A 17,500-nucleotide genomic window follows, 5' to 3' on the forward strand; every position below is an offset into this window, starting at 1 on the left:
TCCCCCTAAGTTGGAGAGGGTTCGTGCACCCACAGCAGAGAGCAGAAACGCAGCGAATTGCTTCACACACCTGGGTTTGTGGAACCTCAGATGAAGCACTGCTGTGGGTTTCCAGGCTGTCAGATACTGCTTATCAAGGCTGAAAGCTTTCCATGTGTTTGTACTCCTAGATGATGAATGCATCACTGTAAGCACCTGAGGCTTGTCAGCAAATGATCTATGCTCAGAGAGTGCCAGCCAGACTTGGGTTGAAGAATTCAGAAGCTTTTATTAGAGCAAAACCTTCTTTTCCTGTCCAGATTACTGCTGCTTGCACTTTTTATGTGTGAAAGCTTGCCCCAGACCCACAAATCCATAGGGAATTTTAACATGTGCGAGTTTCACATCCCATGTAGTGTATGTGTTGTGATCTGCATTGCTGCAGTGTTCAGACACTGGAACCTGAGCAGTCCTCTCCACAGCAGGCCCTGCTGTTAAAAATTCATTTAGAGCTTGCAGGTTATGATGCTGACAAGCTTTTTCAGGGATGCTTTATTTGCCAGCACTCAGGTTTCTGACATGACTGTTGTTTGAGGCTGATGGTACTGGATCATCAAATACATGATCTCTGTCAAATGGCTGCCTTCGTGTGGGAAATTGCACGAGAGTTGTCAGACACCAGAGCTCTTCTGGAGGGATGACTGAATTCAGACCTAATGAGAGCATCTTTACGTGCATTTCCCATGTCTCCTTGCAGCCTCCAGAGCAGAGATGTTCAAAGAGTTGTCAGCTCTATTTCCTGAGCTGTTGCTTTGTTTATCTGCTGCAGTCTTTTAAAAGCAACTATATTTGGTCTTTCATTAGATTTGGGTTGCGTAACCAGTAAAGCAAGATTGCTGCTATTAGGAGCTTTGCACAAATGGAGCAGCTGCTGCTGTTGCCAGCGGCCAGGCTGGCTGTGCTTCCCTTGCATGTGTGCTGCTTGTCCTGGGGGCAGCCCTCGGGTGCCTGGCTCTGCTCTCTTGTCAGATCTGCTGGGCTCAGGCACCTCAGTGTTTCCAGAGAGGAGCTTGTGCTGTGCAGACCACGGCCTTTGCTCTGGCTGCCTGAGCCGTGCATCTGAGGAGCAGGGGATGTAAACGAGGCTCTGCTGCTGTCTCATCTCCTAATGGTCTTTGAGGCTGATAGGGGCAGACCACATTTCCCCTTGATGTAGCTTGGAGGTGTTTACCCCCCGAGTCTGTCTCTGATTTCCCAGATGCTGCTTTTTCGAGAGCTACAGTTCTGTGCTTCTGGGAGATCAGTCCGTCTGGACAAAGCCAGTTCTGCAGCCTCAGCAGAACATTGAGCCAGAGACCTCCTGAAACTTGCCACTGTGTTTGAACAATGCAGGAGGGTTTGCTAGGCAGCGGTCTGTCATGTTTTCCTGCTAGTTTTCCTTCAAACATTCCCTGAAATGATATGCTCACACAGTAAATAGCCTGGTAACTCTGTTAGCATAAGGCAGCCCACACACAGGGTTGGTTTGGAGTTGCCCTGTGATACATTATATCTCCAGACTCCACTGAGATGCTTAGTGATTTTTTTTCTTTAACATCCCCGGCTACTGGCAACTGTTTAAACAGGTTAAAGTCCCCATTTTCCCCAGGGAGGGGTGTGTGCACAAAAAGAAAAGCCCAGTCTGTCATGGCTAAGGCCAGAGATTTAAGCGTGATGCTGCAGCTTCCAGACCCGGGAGACGAAGAGCCTTGTACCTATTGGCTGAAATGAAAATAGGAGACTTCGACTCCAGGGGTGGGGGTTGACTCACAGCTTTTCAATGCTGGGGTTTGGCAGAACAAAAGCTGCGTTGTTGCAGTTAGGGACAGTAAACATGCCCAAATCTTTATTAGTCAAATATCTCCCTTTCATCTCATTAATATTTCACAGAAGTACAAGGTCAGACCCATCCGTTCACTTCTCCATGGTAGTCCCTGACAACGTTTCCTGGTGTGCAGTAAACAGGGCTGGGATGGGATGGGATGTGAGAGGTGGCTTCGGGGGAATTCACCCGGTGCTGGACTTTGTTTCCGTGCAGGGCTCCAAGCGCATCCTGCGGTCTCACGAGATCGTGTTGCCCCCGAGTGGACATGTGGAGACGGAGCTGGCACTGACCTTCTCTCTGCAGGTAGGCTGGTGCCTGGCTGCTTGCTGGGCTTTGCACGGCTTCTCCCTCGTGGTTATCTGCAGGGATGCCTGCTGGCTCTAAGGTGAAGATCCTGAGCAGCAGCACGGCTTGTCTGAATCCCCTCCCGGCGCTCAGGGTCTGGAGCAGGGCGCTGCTTCACAGGGTTCCTTCCACGGTGCATCCTGGAACATGAAGACTTTGCAGTCTGTCCTCTTCAAGTCATAGCTGTGGCAAGAGCTGAAGCAGAGCAAATTGGCTCTTTTTTGCCTTTTGTTGGCTTCTTTGTGAACAGGCAGTGGAGGATGGCAGCCGTGGGGGTGGTGTGGAGTGTCAGGCTGACAGAAGGCAGTAGTAGGAATGAGTCAGGTGAGCCTCTGATTTGGAGTTGCTGAGGGAGGCACCGTTTGGGGAAGCAGGAGCAGTGTGCTTATAGTTACGCCTGGCTCTGGAGTCACAGGAATAGCTGTGAGTAGGAATAACTGCATTTTCTGGTTCCTCTTTCCTTCAAAGCCTGCTGACCTTGTGCTACCTCCTGAGCAGGGCAATAAGGTAAATAAAGGCTGGCTTGCTGAAAGTGAGAGAGAGGATCCTGCATGCATGGGAGCATTCATATCTGGATTATCTTTGTTTTGTGACTGTTGGTTAGATCTTGACTTCAGGACACTGATTTGGTAAGGAGGAAGGCTCAGGTGACAGTGTGAGGCTGGTTGTTACTCAGACCTGTGCGGAGCTGAAGCAGGTAAGGTTTCATTGAAGACAGATGATGATAACCCTGCAGCTGCCCAAGCAGATGACTGGGTTAACTGCAGAATTGCATTCCCTCTTTTGTGAACAGGAAGAACCATGCTGCATGCCAGGAATATCTTCACCTGGATCCTGTGGCTGCAGCTTTCCCATGGTTGGGAGCAAAGCTGTAAGACAAGCCAGGTCTCTCTCTGCCAGTCCTGTGTCAGCAAGGAGCAAGTCTGCAGATCTTTTTGGAATTAATTTGGATTGTGGTGTTTTGGGTTTTTTTTCTGGGGCTCAGAGAAATGCTGCAGCAGGATGCAGAGCACTGCCTTTAATTCTGTTTCCCCTGACGGGCTGGGAATTGAGCCAGAACAGGGGAGAGGTGTGTCTGTGACACTGAGCCTTCAGCAGAGGTGAGCAAGCTTAAAGCAGACATGTGCTGCTGGTCTCTAACTGCAGGAAGGGTTGGTGGTCTTGGATGCAGTAAGACCTGGGAAGCAGTCTTGAAACTGCACAGCTGGATTTTTATGGCAACTCTTACTGCTGCTTAATTGGACAATGGCAGGAAGCTATTTCTGGCTAGCAATTGTAGCTTAATTCAGCTACAGTCTGAATTTAGTGCCTGGGATATATTTGAGAGTGGTGATGGGCCACAAAGTAAAAGCATGTGGGTGTCACAGAGCAAGGTTTTGTTGTCTTGCAGGAGTCAGTATCTCCATATTGCATGGTCAGCTCCTGACACTGTATGCCTGGTTTTGTGTTACCTTCCTGGATCTGCAGCTCCTTGTACTTTCAGTCACTGCCTGCTCAGTTCCTTCTCCTGAGTGACATTCTTTGCACAGAGTGTTCCCTCACTGAAGCTGAGCTAGGGGTGTTCTGCTGGCTGGTAAAACAGGGGGCAGCCCCTGGCAGGCCTCTGCTCAAACTGAAGGGAGGAGTTTCCTGCTGCTCTGTCACACAACTGGGTGAGACTGGAGTTAGTGTCCACCCCTGCTAGCTGGGGCTAAACCAGCAGCAGCCCTTCTGGCAGGTGAGCTGCCATGACCCTTCCTGCTGGAATGTCTGCTTCTCCTGACCCACACTTCTATGGGTTTCACAGAACCCAGGGAAATTCCCCAGATATTCCAAGCAAACATCACAGCTCTCTGGCATTAATTAGAAGCTCTGCACTCAAGTCCTGTCTTTAATCTAATAAACCTTTCCACATGGGAGCGATTACATCACTGTGGCTTCAGAAAAAGTCTTGCCCTGACTCTCACTGTTCTGGTGTGTGTTTTTTCACCCCTCAGGGGTGCCTTGAGCTGTTTGGTGCTCCCTCTAAAAGCTTTCAAATGCTTTGAGCCTGTTTTCCTCTCCAATTTCTGTCATGGACTGACAATCACTGAAAAGTTTGTGTTGAAGCAATTCTGTAGAGTCAATAAATCGTGGCTGGTGTTAAAAAAGCTGGACTGTGCTACACAAATGGCTTGTCTTTTCTTCAGGAGGGCCTTGCTTTTAGTGGAGGAGCTGAGTGGCCTGAGTCTCTCTGTTCCTTTCTTTTACCACCTCTGTGAATGCTCATCAGAGGTGGCCAGGCAGTGCACCTGAGAAAAACAGAAACTTGTACATGTATGGACTTGAGCTGTTCAGTTTAATCCCAGAGAAATGGACACATTCAAATTGAGCTGGTCTGGGACCAAGGGTGACTTGGGACTTCAGTTCCAGGTTTGTACTTAAGCAGCTTTGGTGTGGTTCAAATGCTTTGAAATGAGAGCAAGGAGCCCCTATTCCTTGCTGCTTTTCCAACATATGGAAGGGCTCCAGAAGCAAGGAAAAGGTAAATTTGAATGTGAAAGGTGCCTCTGGCTTTTTGAGGCCCTCCTACCCCTTCTCTCTAATAACTTTCTTCCATCCTTCTTTAGGGGTGTTGCACATCTGTAGAGTGCCACAGGCTCTGTTTGTTTTGAGGTAGTCTTTTAGTTACATGGACTATTGTTCCTCCCTTCTTCAGTGCCTCTACCTCGAGCAATGAGCAGTAGATCTTCCCCTTGCAGGGCAATCAGCTAATTAGTATTCTTCTTGTTTGGGTGGCCACTGCTCCCAGCTCCCTGCAGAGCAGTCAGGCTTGCTCTGGACTGCAAATTACTATCTCAGGAGTTTCTGGTGGTGTCTGCTATTTGATTTTATCAAGTGTTTTGATGGGCAGTAAGTTAATTTTCATAATTTCCCAAAGTAAAAAAAGAAAGTATTTCTTCCCTGCAAGAGAATCATCCTTTACTTGGGAATGTCCTCTTTAATGTCCTCAGACCTGTGCGGAGCTGAAGCAGGTAAGGTTTCATTGAAGACAGATGATGATAACCCTGCAGCTGCCCAAGCAGATGACTGGGTTAACTGCAGAATTGCATTCCCTCTTTGAGATCCCAGCAATTAGGTTCTTCTGACTCCTGGTTATTTAGTACTATTTATGTTGTATATTTGGAGCACATGTCCCAGTCTTCTCTCTTCTTGGGATGAGAATTGGTCAGGTTGCTGCTTTATCTTTTCTTCCTTTGCACAGCTTCTCTCTCATGGTTATGGTTAGCCTTACTCATTCCCTAATAGTCTCTGCTTGACTTCACAGCTTTCTGTTCCTGAGGGCTTTCTGGAGGAGGTGTATAAACAAATGTATTTTCTTGTATGGAATATGTCTTGGGAGGATTTATGTCTTTGCAATGTAACCTGGCAATAGGACAGGGTTTTTTTTCTTGACTTAATTACTTAAAATGCAACCACTTGAGATGTGTCCTTGTGCTGGAGGGAAGGCGGTGTCCTGCCAAGTGTGTGGGGGTCTCTGGCTGTCCCTGCCACTTCCAGCTGTGCAGGGCAGCCCATGCCCCCCAGCAGCACCTCGGGCTCCAGGTCTGGGCATCCTCTATTTAGCTGTTGGGGAAATTATCTCCCAGAGGCTGCTGATCTCGCTGGGACCAGGCCTTCCCAAACTGAGCAGCTGCTCTGTGTGCCTGGACTGTGTTTTTGGAGAGCCTGTCTGAGCTGTTTGGGCAGAGCTGAGCTCTTCCACAGGGTAATGAGGAATTGCTCACTGAGTGTGAGTGAGCTGTGGGCACTTAGGAAAGCCTAAAGGTTGTTCCTTAGGAATGGAGGTTATCCGTGAAGCTTGGGAGATATTGCCAAGAAACAAAACGAACTTTTCCACTGTGTTTCCCACATCAGTACCCTCACTTCTTGAAGAGAGAAGGCAACAAGCTCCAGATCATGCTGCAGCGGCGGAAGCGGTACAAGAACCGAACCATCTTAGGCTACAAGACCCTGGCTGTGGGATGCATCAATATGGCTGAGGTGAGCTGCTCTTCACGTGGTCTGTTTACCCGTGTGGACATCCTCCCTTCTCTCCAGACCCGCTGTTGTCACTCTCCTCATTGAGAAGTACCTGGCAGGATTTCAAATAGCTGTCGTAATAGCTGTAATCAATATTCACAGGGCAATATTTTAACCAGATTTTATTACTGAGTAATAATATTGAGTGTTTTCTGCCTCATATCTTAATAGCTAAAGCTTTCACAAGGATAGCTTATGACCTTTTGAGGGCTTGTTATTGTTTTAGTGGCTTTCTTAGAGTTAGGGGCTCCAGATCAAAAGTACAGAACGAGACAGAGTCATTTGGGCAAGCCTTCCAACCCTGAGAAGTGGTAAAATTAAAGCAAGATTTGCTGTGCTTCTCAGTGCCACAGTATGAGGGTTCAGGATTAAGTAATTTCTCTTATTTTGCTTGAAAAGCCTTGGCCATTGTTATTCCATGGCTGTTGGTAATTTAGGTGGAGCTCTCTATTCATGAGAAGTAAATGATAAAATTAATGCTGGAGTCAAGTATGGATAAATTATTCACAAAGGCTTTCTGAACGGCATAGCTCCATGCTTTGTTATTTCATGCCCTGTTTAATCTCTGCTGTTTCAGTGTCTGAGTGTTTAGAAATGGGCTTAGCAGTAGCAAGTTCAGTTTAACACCAATATTTTTCATCAGACTGCATTCTGTCAACAAATGACTTTTATCCAAAATAAGCTAGTGTTGTGCTGTGGTGAATTATTGCTATATTAAAGAATTCACTCTAAAGACTGCTTCTCTTGTGTGAGTGCAGCTTCCCTCAGTCTTGCAGTGAATGGTGAGCTCCTTATTTGAATTGGCCAAACGTGTGGTTGTTGCAGCTAACATTTTTCCTGTGCTGTTTGATTTGTTGGACAGCTAGAAAATAAATACTGCTGTAAGGCAGAAAACATGTGGGCCCATTAATTAGAGTCATCGGTGAACTTCCAAGTGTTGGGAATTTGCCGCTGCTACATGTGGTTTTTCTTATGTCTGTTTGTAATGTCAGCTGACTGGGGTTAGGAGGTCAAAAATGTTCAAAGGTTCACCATGTTAGGAAATAGTTGCTCTCCAGCTCATCTGGAATATTTATGAAATTCAAGTCTTCAGGAAAACAGATTTTACAAGCCCCCCCTCCTCTCTGGAGTTTATAGGATGATGACCCCTAAACTCTACTGGCTCACTTCTTAAAAGAATATAAAAGGTTCTCTTAGCTGTTGAAACAAAGCAGTGAATTGGAGTTGAGAGTGAGCAGTTTCAGAGCAGGAGGACATATGTTCCTCATCAGCTCAGGTCTGTGTAGGGCCCTGGGAGGAGCTGACAGAGCAGCCTGCTGTGTGTTGGAAAGCTGATGTGCAGGTGAAGGGATGTGCTCACTCGCTCTGGTGGGGCAAGAGAAGAGCACAAGATTATGGGGAGAAACCTCTGAGCTGTGAGTGGCAAAGGAAGGAGAAACCTGCACCAAGATGTCCCTCTGCTTCCACCACTGACTTGTTTTTCATGACACCCTGCTTCATTGTCCCAGGGTGGTGGCCAGTTCCTCTGAGGTTCATGTATCAGCTCCCTAGAGCAAGCGTATTTTGCTTTAGAAAGCACTTTACATCTGTATCTCACCAAGAATTTTTGCTTGTACTGGCTCTTTTGCTGGGTTTTAAGACAAAATTAAGTTCCTTAATTAGGTGTTCAGAAGGTGGGTAACTTGATAATTCAAATCAGTACTGTGCTGGGGAAGCAAATACATAGTAATGAGGTAGTCAAGTACTCTGCTTCAAGGATGAGTTAATCAGCTGTTAAGCTCAGAATGTTTTTTGTTTCCTTCCATCACTTTCCTTAGTAGTCAGATAAAATCTCAACTAGTCTTGTGTACTGGCTGCAAGTGGCTCCTGTGGTTACAAGGTCTTGGAAATGTAGAGTAACTCCATTGACATAAATAACTCTTGTAGTATGCAAATGATACAAGTCTAAATGCATTTAAATGCAGATTTTTACTGCCTAATTTCTGTCCCAGGTCATGCAGCACCCTACAGAAGGTGGCCAGGTTCTGAGCCTTTTCAGCAACATCAAAGAGGCTCCATTGAAGGTCGCAGAAATATGGATCTTCTCGTTGTCAAGTCAGCCAATTGACCACGAAGACAGCACTATGCAGGCCAGCCAGAAAATCAAGTCTACAGGTAAGAGTCCAACCACGTTCTCTGAGGACCAGTGTCTTCCTGAACTAGCTGGAGTTAAACCCCACCTGGGCTTGGATGCTTCCTGGGACAAATGAGGACTGATTTGCATAAGTTGCTGTGTCTATAAGTGATCAGTGCAAAGAAAACCCACTTTGCAAAAGTACTGCTGAGTAAGCAGGAAGTGTGACAGGAGTGGGGGATTGAATTGTCAGAGCTTCTCCTGCATGCCACACCACACCTGAGCCATCCAGCAAGGGTTGGCTGTGTCCTCTCCAGTGTTCTCCCAGCATTACTGGTGGATGTTTTGGGAGCCTGTAGCTTCTCACCTAGCTATCAGTGTTATATTCAGAAGATTCACATTTAAGCTGCTCTTCCATCTTCTTCATTTGAGTATTCTACAATAAACTTCATTAACTTTGGATGAGACCTGCAGACTTGCAGCGTGTTTTGCTGGGGGTGATGGCCTGGCTTAATGAGTTTAAATCCATGATGTGCACTGTATAGGGATTGGGCTTAGGCTTGTGGTGTTGTTTTTATGTGGTACTAGTCCTCTGCTCTCTGCTGCAGGAGTGCCCTGCTGGAGGTAGTGCATGTAGGTGTTTATGTGTTGTTGCTTGGGCAGGGCAGCTCACCTGAAGGGTCGTTTCCATTAAGGTTTTCGACTCTGTCATGTTTTACTTGCCCCTTTAAATCAGTTCTGCCCATGTTGGAGTGAAAAATAATTTCCCTAGAGGAGAAAACCTCTTTGCTTGCTGCTGTCTACCAGGTCGTTGGTTCTTTCCAGGGTAAAAGGAGGAGGAGCCTTATCGGTGTCCTGGTCCTTCCTTCTTACTTGGTGTGTTTCTCCTCTTTCCTTTCCTCCAGCCCATTCCCATCTCACTGGTTCTAGCCTGCTACTTTATTTTCTCCTTGTGTGCCTCCTATCTTGATTTGTGACTTAGCTGGCCTTTTCTGCTCCTGAGATGAGACTGTGCCTTCACCTGTAAGGAGTTTCACAGGATCTCTCCCCTCTTTCCTTCCCTTTCAGACAACTATTCCGAGGAAGAGTACGAGAGCTTCTCTTCTGAGCAGGAGGCCAGTGATGATGCCGTACAGGGCCAGGTACTGTTCAGGGCATGGCTTCTCCCTGTGAGGGCTCCGTGCAGCATGTGCACTCCCAGCTCCTGCTTGGAACTAAAAGCCTATTTCTGTATCTAAACCATGCCAGTGTGAGACTGTTACCAAGCATTCAGCTGCAGTGGAGAAGGCCTGCACAGTAACCCATTTCTTCTGTCATGCTGTGATTTATCTGTTCACGTGTTTGGACTTGAGCTCCCTGAAAAAACATTGGCATCCTTGTGCTTCTCTGTTTAATGGTCAGGGCATCATTTGATTCCTTCTCTAGTGCTCATTGGATTCAAAGAGCCCAACTGGATCCCCAGCTGTAATTAAAGGGCCAGTGGGTTCTGAGGCAGCCTTTAGTCTTTAATACCTTTTGTACAATAGGTCATTATGGAGAATCCCCTGACTAGATGTGAGATGCTTTTGAGTTTGGGTCTTACTTACCCTCAGACTCTGGCATCACCTGCCTTTCACCTGTTTGAGGGTACTGAGAGAGGGACCCACCAGAATGTGGGGCTGTGACTGTCCTTGTTCTTTGGATGTAGAACTAGGGCTGTTTTTGCTTCTCCAAGCTGTTATTCCTGTCCCTGCAGACCTGTCTCACTTCCTTCTCCCTCTACCATCATAACTGCAATTAAGGCAAATGCTGGATGCCTGGAAGACAGAGCAGCAGGTTCATCTTCATAGGAGAAACGTTTTTAGCACTGAAATGCTCATGTGTCTCAGAATCACAAAGGTAACACGGGAATCCTCTTTCTGTTCAGGATTTGGATGATGATGAGTACGAGATGGGGAAGCCCAAGAAGCAGCGGAGATCGATAGTAAGAACGACGTCCATAACCAGGGTCGGTGGAAATTAGTTTTACTAACACTGATGGGGTTTGGCCAGGATGGGCAGTGCACGTGGCTTGTGGGAGACAAGACACTCTGGCCCAGCATGGAGCTTGGGGGCATGGTCACAGCATGAAAGAGCTAGAAAAAGCAGCTAGTTCAGGCAGTGGGACCATCCAAGGTGTGTGAGTGTCTGGATTGTCCTTTGGCTGCAAGGTTAAGGAGCTCCAAAAATCATGCAAGTGTATTCCACCCCCATGAAGAAGCCAGTGCAGGATCCATGCTCATGTAAGTCCTGAAAGTAGCTCTAAGTGAAGAAGGAAAGCTCTCCTGTTTGTGTGCTCTGCGTGGGAGAGGCCAGCGGGATGTTCTCAAAATGAAGTGGCTTAGTCAGGGGCTGGAGCTTCATGGGTAAAGTTCAGGTGGTGCATGAGGTGCTGAGGCAAAAGAAGTAGCTTATTATATATATAGAAGCTTTAGAAAGATGCATGTGGCTGTCTACCCTCCTACACAAGCATGAATGTGCCTGCAAAGCTGCACTTGTGTGGAGCAGGGGCTTGTGCTTCACCACACCATGGTCTAAGGCTGTTTCTGAAAGCCATGTTTTGATAAGGTCTGAAATAAACCCTGTTTTGACCTGAATATGTCACTATAGAGATCCTTTCTATGAGACCAGGAGTGTGCTGGTACATATCATTGGTGTCCATGGTGTCCTGTGTCATTGACCAGTCAGGACAAAATCCACCACTTGCTTATCAAGCAAGGAACTCCCAATAGGAGTGTCTTTCTAGCCCTGACCTGTGGAGTGATGCTGAATCTCCAGCTGGTGCAAAACTGGGTTTAGTGATGCCAGTTAAGTTAACACCAGCCCAGCTCCAAACCAAATCTCCTCTCTATGAAACCATTCAGGCCACCAAACAGCTTTTGCCGTGTCACCTTAGCTGCTGCATGCTGAGTATCCTCTCTCCAGGGGCTGCTGAACTGGCCCCAGCAGTTGTCATGGATGGTTTTGTGTGACACCATGAGCCAGAGGAGAACTTTCACTATTGTGAGAGCATCTCAGCCTCAGGGGTGCACTGGGGACAGAACAGGGCGAGAGTGTGGTGGATTTATTTCACCTAAACTTCAGCTGTCTAGAGGGTGGCTGCAGCTGCAGGATAGGAGTTCAGAAATGAAGGGTGCAGTTTGGGGTCTGGGTGAAGTGTCTGAGGCCAGACTGGGGAGTAGGCAGTTGGGCTTGCAAGAGCTCGAGCAACTTTCTTCACCTCAGAGTGGTCCAGGCCCTTGTCTTCTTGGGAATGTGCACATCAGGTTTGTCAGTGACAGGCACAGAAGGGCTGAGCAGCTCCTGGCAAACAGCTCTCAGCTGTTTGATCCTGCAAAAGGGGGAGCACCTTGAGGTGATCAAGCACAAAGGAAGTGCAGCAGTTTGCCTTGTGCTGTTCTGGCCTTGGTTCCTGCTGTGTCCAGGATCTTGGAGTATGACTTGAGAAACATTTGTGTGATGGGGCAAGTGCTGAGGGTAAGTGCCACAGCTTTTCACCAGTGCTGCTAGTGAAATAAATGAACCTGCCATGACAGTTCCCACAAAAACGCCCCCATGCTTTGGTGGTAAAAATCACATTTGTTCTTGGGGTCACTGGATAGTTGCCTATGTTGGCTCACCCTTGTTAAGAATCAGAAAAGTTGACTGTCAGGTGTTTTCCGGGAATATATCAAAAAGGCGCAGGGAGGTGATCTGGTTGATAAAAAGGGTTATCCATGGTGTGTCCAACCAAAAGTGGAGTGCCATCTTTCAGATTTATAGCGCTCGTTGCAAGGGGCCCTACCAGTTGGTGGTAATGAAATTATCATAGGTGTGGAAAAGCTGATTTCAGTGTAAGAACAGCAGAAAGGGGGTCTGTGGTGCCTGGTGTTGTTTGATTTTAAAGAGCAGTGAAGCCCCAGTGTCAGATGTGTCTGGCTTCTTGCAGGCTGGGAGAAAACAACTCACTTAATGCTTTACTTATGTAGAAGTGTCTTTAACTTGCAGCAACAAAACTTCAAACAGAAGGTTGTGGCATTGCTGAAGAGGTTTAAAGTGTCTGATGAGGTGAGTAATTTCTTCTGTAAACCTTCCTGCTTTTTGTGCTGCCCTCTGCTTGGCGCATCTTGCTTTAGTCTTCAGGAACACTCTCCTGTTTCCTCTTGTTCCCTTCATCTTGTTTTCAAGTCCACAGTGGATGTGACCTTTCCTTACATCCTGGCCTTGCAGAGAGGCTTGAGGGCCAACTTCTAAATGTCAGCAAACATTTTCTAGATGAAGTTTTATCAAAAGCGGATTTTGGCAGCCGTGTGCATGCCCATTAGTTTTACAGATCACTTTGAAATTATCTTTGACCCGTTCAAAGGCAAATAGTCCAAATGGTGTGTATTGCTTGTGAAGTTAAAGCCCAGCCTGTTTGATCATCTTACTAGAACAGCCAGGCAAGACATGAAAAACTTGGATAGGGAGCTCAATCCACAAGAGGCAGCTGCTTGGTCAGAGCTGAAAAGGATGAAACAGATCCAAAGCCCAGGAATCCTGTGTAACATTAAGTAGCTAATACCAAAACAGTTAACGTCTCCTTTGGCTGCGTGGCTGTGTGCTGATTCTGTGGCTTGTGGGAAAGAGTGAGTAACTCCTCATGCTTCCTTACTCTTCCAAGCAGTCCCGTTAGCTTTGCTGCTCTTCCCAAGTTAGCTCGGCAGAGTCAGCACCCACAGCTGAGAGCTCAGGCAGCCGAGCTGCTGCTTTTCTGGAGCTGCCACTCAAAAAGCAAGCTCTGGACTGGGCACAGCCCCTGCTTGCTCCGGGGTTTAAGTAAAGCAAGTTCAGTGTGAGGTATTTGCTCTCCTGGCCTCGGCAGTGGCAGTGGATCCTCGTCCAGGTTTCAGGCGCCTCCTGTGGACATTTTTGGGTATCAAATCAGGAGGTGTCAAGGCAGCTTTTCCAGAAAAACCCAAGACAGGCTATACTGTTGGGAATATTGTAATTTTGTAGTGGTTCTAGGAAAACTGAGACTCCTCCGAAGCCTTTTTAATGCTTTGTTTACAGAATAGGGTTGAATAATGGACATAACCAATGGTTAAATGGCACGCTTCTGTATATGTAACTCCTGCTTAACCAGGCATTGACAAGTTTGATCCAAGACAAGCATTTCTCATATACTTAATCATCCTTGGATGTAGTATCCTAGCACCAGGAATAGAACCTTACTCCGAGCACTGGTGTACTGCAGTCATAGGGGGAGCACAGGTGATATGGCATCAGTCTGGCTCCTAGCAGAGCTGATGATACTTGTTTTTGTCCTGTGTAGGTTCTGGATTCAGAGCAGGACCCAGCAGAGCATGTTCCAGAGGTGGAGGAGGATTTGGACCTTCTGTATGACACGCTGGATATAGAGAATCCCAGTGACAGCGGGCCAGAAATGGAGGATGATGACAGTGTCTTGAGCACTCCAAAGCCAAAGTTAAAGTAAGTGTGAGGCAGCTTGTGCTGAGCCAGAGAGAGACCAGATGTTGGTTTTATTCCTACCCTTCCGTGCTCTTTTTTCCACTCTTGACGTGGTGGTGTTAGAATGGGAACGACAGCTTGTGATCTAGAGGTAGTGTGTGTAGAGTCTAACTTCCCTTCAGTCTTAGTTCTTCCTTGTTCCCTTTGCAGATATTCTGCTGCCCTGCCACCTGAGCACAGGGAAGGAATTGGTGGTAGGCAGAGAATTAAACTGTAACCAGTGTTTTGAAGAGGTAGTAGAAACAGGAAGGAAATGTCTGCTAAGGCAAAAGTAGAGGCAGGGATGAACAAGGCACTGTCTTTCTGGAAAGACCTTTCTTGTAATACCACCCTGTGTGGAAAGAGAGTCTTTGCAGGGATTAAGGAAGCAGAGTTGCAGGAAACAAAAGAATTCCTCAGGACCCAAAGGCATTGACCACAGCACACGTGGATATGCTCAGGGCTGTTCTTAGAGAACTCGTGTGGGTCAGTCCCAGCACTGCAGAGCTGAGCTGGGGGTTGCTGGCTCAGAGCAGATGCAGAGCGCTGAGCTAACAGAGCTGTGTCACATCTCTGCTCATTAAAGACTGAAAATGTGAGACTGAGCTGCACTCGTGCTTCTGACTGGTGTGTGGTTGCATGCTCAGGCCCTCAGTGTGTGATGGCTCTGAAACAAAGAGTTATGGCACTGACCACTACAGCTGGTCAGTACAGCATCTGCTAAATCTGCTAATTACCAGGTGTCATTATATCCTCATTAATGTTGAATTACTTTGTTGGGCTAAGAATAGATTCTGAGTCTGGAAAGACCCGTTCGCTATCAGTGAGCCAGAAGATGTCAAGGGGTAGCAGTGGAAATGGTGGGGCTGCTGGCCAGTAAAGGTGTTTGGTGCTTAACCCAAGATACCAACCAGTTGGTAAGCCCTAACTTGAAGGGATTTGAAAATAGATGTGTTGTGGTAAGCAGCTGCTTTGAAACAAGCCAAAATGTTTTACTTTGCGTGCTGAGAGTTCATATCCTGTTCCCTGGAGCTGAGGAGCAAACTGTTCTGGGATATGTGATTGCTGGAGTAATGCTGGAACAGGAACTTAATGTGTGTGGTCCTGGGGAGACACTCTGTAGTTTCCTAGGTCCAGTTTTTGTGTTCATATCTTGAAGAGGGTGTGATAAATGTTGATGGCTTTGAGGCAGGTTTTTCCCACGACAACAAAAAATCAGTTCCTTACATTGTAATTGAATCTTTTAGCCTGATGTGATGAGCTGCCTTTTGAGTGGAAGCACAATCTGATTGTGTGTGGTACCTTATCTTACTGAGCAAATGTGTAATTGGAGCCTAGGGCTGGCAGCCAAATCCAGATGCAAGCTGGAAACAAAATGCTTATTAGCCCAAGAATCAGTTACCCGGGAGTAGAGGGTTGGGGTGTGTGGGGGGGAAGCAGTAGTTCTACTTGCTGTATGTCAGTCAAAAGCTAGATTCAGGGAGGCCTGGACCTTCTGGCTTCTCTTACTGTCCTGGACACCTTCCTCTCCTTTCAAAAGCAGCCTATTTACTGGAACTATTGAGGAGCAGTAAGACCTTCTGGGAACTGTCGTGTTGCTTCACTGTGAATGTGGTGGGCTTGCCCTGTCAGTGATTTTGGTAATAAGAAATGGGTTTTACTTTCCTTATTCAGACCTTACTTTGAAGGACTGTCACACTCCAGCTCTCAGACAGAAATTGGTAGCATCCACAGCATCAGGAGCCAGAGAGAGCCACCAAGTCCTGTAAGTCACATTTCAAGTGTTACCTCTCTGCAATGTCTCTAATTGCATGTGTAAATTAAGGCACCCTCTCTGACCCCCTCCAAAGATATAGATGCAGAGATAGAAATTTTCTGCTAAGGAAACCCGTTTGGATTTTTTGGGGATTAGGGATTTGTTTGGCCAGTTTGGGGTTTTTGTTCTGTTTTCTTTTTTAATGCAAATATTGTATTAACTCAAGGGTTCATCTTCGAGTTATTTTATTGAATACTTGCTGATGATGTGAATAGCTTCAGATTCCCATTTGCCTGAAATGACTGCCAGGATGGGAGATGTTGCCTGGGAGTTTTAGGGATTTCCAAGCACTCTGTGGAGGAAGCTTTTCTTTGCTGTTGTTGAGATACTTTTCCTGGTGGCTGACAGTGAATGGTCAGCAGCAGCTCAGCTGCTTTTCTCTTCCCTCCTGTATGGGCATAAAATGTCAGTCCCACCCCAGGGCGCTTCATTGCCTCTCCTGTGTGTTGTGCATCAGCTTTCTCACATCTCACACTGATGTGTGCAGTCCTGGTGTGAGCACGGAGCACTGCTGGCCGTGCTGCAGAGCTGTGTGATGTCTAAATGGAGAAGCATCTGTTCTGAACAGCCTGACCCAGGGAGTGTGGCTGAAAACTGTGCTGGTGCTAAACTTCCTGAGGATTTTTCTTCTCTCAAGCAGGTAGAAGTGCCTGAAAAGACAAAGAGTCTTGGAACCAAACATGCAGGCGACAGTGTTTCCGACACTGTCCCTTATGTAAGTTGAAAATGCACTTGTTGACCTTTGTGCTGTGAGTTTGGGTGTCAGCTGTGGGCTGCATTCTGTGGAATGCATCTATCTGTCCATTTAGCTGCACTTGCAACACACCTTCCACAGGTAACGTCAGCTGCAGTGAAGATAGCACTGAGTTCTCCTCCTGACCTTAGTTTGGAGGTTCTTGTCTTTCTGCCTTTTGCAGGTGAAGTGCTCTGTTTGACCTTTTGTTCAAACAGCCTGAGGAAGGCTGGCCCAAAGTTTGCTACCAAGCATGTAAAGGATGCTCAAGGTCATTCCATTTTATCAGACAGAAGTATTACTTGAAGTTGAATTGGCAGAAATCAAGCTGGTCCTAGGGTAAAAATCCCAAAGCTCAAGTCGCTCTGCTGGGAGTGTGGGGTGTGTAACACTTCTGTCATGTCTTTATCTCTTAGCTAGTTCATTTGGGTAAGATGAATTAATCTGCATTGCATGAGGAGGCATGTCCCTGACTTTGAGCTGTGAGAGTGCCTGTTCCAAACAGGTTTATCTCAAGACCTTTCCTACCTCCAGCTCCTTTGTGAGGCAGAGCTGGGAACGGGTAGTCCCAGATAGCCACTACTGTTTTCTCCCTTTTGGCAGTCAGGGGGATGTCTGGAAGAGGCAGGCTCAGTGTGCCCCAGCCAGAGGGGAGGGTTTGTTCCTGGTAACTCTGTTCCCTGTGCTTTTGCAGGAGTCTAACCAGCAAGCTGAGGTCCAGGAGGCTGAACTCCCCACTCCAGATGTGTTTGTGGAGAAGCTCCCACCCAGTGGGAAGATCACAAAGACAGAGTCCCTCATCATCCCATCTACCAGGTACAGGGGGATAGCGCTGTGCCTGCTGCAGGGCTGCTCAAGAAGTCATGGACAGCATGCTAGGATTTGGTCAGGGTGGCCTTAAGGCACTAAACTGCAAGGAACACCCTCCTTGTCTTTGGGCACTTAAGTGATGGGTCTGGAGCACTTGATTCATGAATGCCCAGAGGTATTCTGTGCTGCTTTGGGGTGTGTAGCTGCGGTTTGTCTGGCTGGATCTTATTACGCTGATGTAGCAATAGCAGAGAGGTGATGTGGGTGTTAGCATGGGCTGGGGAAGGACTCCTGGGACTCCTGGGAATGTGC

General features: G+C 47.2%; 1 protein-coding gene across 1 annotated transcript in view; it reads left to right on the forward strand.

The window, feature by feature from the left end:
* PACS2 (phosphofurin acidic cluster sorting protein 2) overlaps window positions 1–17,500 on the forward strand; it is a 76,175-nt gene that overhangs the window by 27,521 nt on the left and 31,154 nt on the right. Inside the window, 10 exon segments of the mRNA XM_066324835.1 lie at window positions 2,057–2,146; window positions 6,065–6,190; window positions 8,221–8,383; window positions 9,411–9,484; window positions 10,249–10,329; window positions 12,348–12,407; window positions 13,654–13,811; window positions 15,504–15,594; window positions 16,286–16,360; window positions 17,073–17,194. Of these exon segments, the coding sequence (XP_066180932.1) occupies window positions 2,057–2,146; window positions 6,065–6,190; window positions 8,221–8,383; window positions 9,411–9,484; window positions 10,249–10,329; window positions 12,348–12,407; window positions 13,654–13,811; window positions 15,504–15,594; window positions 16,286–16,360; window positions 17,073–17,194 (1,040 nt within the window).

This window comes from Sylvia atricapilla, chromosome 9 (genome assembly GCF_009819655.1).
Source record: "Sylvia atricapilla isolate bSylAtr1 chromosome 9, bSylAtr1.pri, whole genome shotgun sequence".
Classification (NCBI taxonomy): Eukaryota; Metazoa; Chordata; class Aves; order Passeriformes; family Sylviidae; genus Sylvia; species Sylvia atricapilla.